Below are 3,006 nucleotides of genomic sequence, written 5' to 3'. Positions count from 1 at the left end.
GGGGGATTGGACTAGATGATCTTTTGAGGTCCCTTCCAATCCCTAACGTTCTGTGATTCTGTGATTCTGTGATTCTGTGATTCTGTGAATATAATGAAGTCCAGTTAAGTCAGTATATTTACACTGATTTATGTTATTTGGCCTCTGTTTTTATCATACACAATTTTAAATTTCTCTGAAGAAGTTACATGGAGCAGTGTAAAGGGCAAACCCGCCCCATGAAGAGGGGCCAACCAATCTTGTACAGCTTTCATGCCAGGAGTAGAGCTGAGGGTAAATGCACGTTTTGTTGCATGGTCTGAAGCACTGTGTAGATAGGTTATACACTCTATTTGCCACTTAATCACTCCATAACGCCCAGAGAAAGAAGCAGTCAAACAGGTGGAACATAAGGCAGATACAGCAGTGGTCTGTGAATGGATTCTGATGGTGCAGGCAGGCAGGGCATCTGGAAAAGCAATTTCTAGAAGTCAGTAGAAAAACTGGTTCAAGTTTGCTGGTGTGGGATGAAACTGTGAGAGGTGGGGAAATGGCTCTGGCAGCCCTTCTTGGGTGAAGAATACCAGCCACTGGCCTTGGAAGGAGATAAGCAGGTGCTTATCAGCTGATAGTGAACAACTGTCAGTCTGACAAATTTCCTGGGCTAAGAACGCTTAGGGACAAGCCCTTCCGCCTGCCTGCACCAGCTACGTCTGGAGCATCTGGAGGGAACATGTAAAGCTTGTATAACGTTTGGCACATCATTCAATGGAAGTAATTTATGGTTTGGCCAAAGTAACTACAGGTAATAAACTTGTCGAAATTGCTGTATTCGAGAACTATTTCTAAGCAGAAGTATCTAATTCCAAAACAATTCATCTTAATGAATGTGAGCTGATGATTTAGGCTTTCTGGCTATGTGGTTCCATTATATTTATTTTCTGTCAAGCACATTGTTCTGGGAAAAATACCATTCACAAGAGCACAATTTTAGAGTCCCCCAATTAGTTAATTTTCTGTATTTTTTTCTTTTGCTAGTATTTTCACATTGATTAGGTCTGTAAATCAAGAGAAAATTCACATTCTGTGATACCTTACTCCCAGAAAAAAAATGCAGTAAAAATACAAACCACCAGGGTATTGTACTTTCTTTTGACAATGTTTGACAGTAGGAAAGAAAGAAAATTATTGTCTGTGCACTTTGACTGCACCAGAATTTAACACATTGTTCCTGAGTTAAAACAGGGCAGACCATGATACAGCACAAGCTGATCTCTCACACTCCAAAACACCAGCCACACTTGCACAGCAAACTCAGTCCCTGCTTCTTAAAATAATTCTGCTCAGAAGTGGATCCTGCCATTGGCATAAGCAGCAATAGCTGCAAATTTGTAACCTGCTCCTTCTGGGTCAAGAGAACTTCTCTGCACAGAGACTTGTCACCTTAAGGAGGGGATGGCAGAGCCCTTGGCAGAGAGCATTCAAACTGCAACACGTACTGAAGAAGTTTGCCATTCTCACATGGACAAACTATGCAGATCACCTCAAGGGGCATCTTTTTTTAATCTTAAAACTGAAAGTGGTTGGGGTTTTTTGCCTTGTCAAATGTCTTAGCCTAGCTTGTGCTCAACCACTGCATGGCTGAGGGAGAGACCAGTCTTGATTTTGTCCTCTCCTGCAGTGTCTGACGGGATCTCTTCATGCTTCCTCTACTGCTAACTGTAGCAGAGCGTGAGAAGAAGGGAATCCTGTGGCCAGCAGAGCTGGACAAGTGCTCTTTGCACAGCTGTGGGGGAAGTCCTTTTCCTCCCAGTACAGCAGGAAGCCTCAAAAGACTACTCTCAGCACTCAGGTATTACAGTCCCCTCTGTACGTTTGTATGTTTTCATTAATAATTTTCCCAGAGTCCACTGTTCATAGCAAGAACAAGGTAACTTCTACAACTTCTAAGGTCATGTCTTGCTCTTTATTCAAACGGTTGCAAAGTAATATTTTTTACAAGGAGAGCATGGCCAAGTGACCCAGCAGCTCTACGAGAACTTGACAAACTGCCTGTGCTGCAAAGCGTCTGGCTCTGATGTCCTCCCGTGGGGGCTCCAGGGAGGACCAAGGAGCATTGCTTGCAGGGAAGCATGAACCAGACTACAATATTATGTGAATCAGAAAAAGATTTACTTGTCCCCAGGCCCCATCCATCCTACTCTTTCTTACTTATTTTTGTATCATAAAGGTCCCTCTAGTTATTCCTTCTGTCATCTTTGGGAACTCAGAGGGAGGGGAGGCCTCTTTGAGGCCCAGGAGACAACATGATATTCTTGTGATCCTCCCTATCACACTTTCCTGTCTAAAACATTTGAGTGGCTCCAGGCCACTGTCCCTCATTGACACAATGGCAGGGAGGAAGATGTGGTGAGAAATGGTGTTGGGAGCTCCCACTGAGCCCCAGGTGAAAGGGAGGTGGTGAAAGGAAGGAATGGCCATCCTGTCTACTCCTGCTCCTCAGAGGTTGCTGCTGCCACTGGTGAGAGGACGGGATGGCCAAAGAACCTGTGAAAGGCAAACAAGTTTGTAAAACAGACATACTAATCCCAGGTTTCTTGGTGTAGCTTGAAATTTGTTGGCTGAGATAAGGCAAGACAAATATGGGAGGGAGTCTTTGAGTTTTCTAAACTTGAGCAGAAGCTATGGGGTCACTGGGAAGTCAGGAAGGACCGGAGGCATAAGAGCACCGTGCCATATGGAAAAAGGTCTGGGAGGATGATGGACATGAAGGATCCTCACCTCCCACAGACTCCAACCCAATGTCAGGGTATTGGGTCAAACAAATCCCAGCGCCGACCATCGCCCAGCTCCTCCTGGGGGACTCACCTTGTGCTGCTTCCACATGGCGCCCAGGGCCTTCACGTCGTGCTTGCCGTGCTTGCCCGCCTCCAGGCACTGGTAGCAGACGGGGCTGCGGCAGCTCACGCAGTACATGCTGTAGTTCTCCAGGTCGTGCTCGGCGCATGTCGCCAGCTTGCGGCTGCA

General features: G+C 45.9%; 1 protein-coding gene across 1 annotated transcript in view; it reads right to left on the bottom strand.

Annotated features, from left to right (window-relative positions):
* TRIM67 (tripartite motif containing 67) overlaps positions 1 to 3,003 on the bottom strand; it is a gene marked incomplete at its 5' end in the record, with an annotated part of 30,499 nt that extends 27,496 nt beyond the window's left edge. Inside the window, one exon of the mRNA XM_010185840.1 lies at positions 2,848 to 3,003. Coding sequence (XP_010184142.1) covers positions 2,848 to 3,003 — 156 coding nt within the window. The remainder of the gene's footprint in view (positions 1 to 2,847) is intronic.
* Positions 3,004 to 3,006: the final 3 nt, after the last annotated feature.

This window comes from Mesitornis unicolor, unplaced genomic scaffold, assembly GCF_000695765.1.
Source record: "Mesitornis unicolor isolate BGI_N332 unplaced genomic scaffold, ASM69576v1 scaffold6036, whole genome shotgun sequence".
NCBI classification, from domain to species: domain Eukaryota; kingdom Metazoa; phylum Chordata; class Aves; order Mesitornithiformes; family Mesitornithidae; genus Mesitornis; species Mesitornis unicolor.
This window is presented reverse-complemented; position numbering and strand designations above follow the sequence as displayed.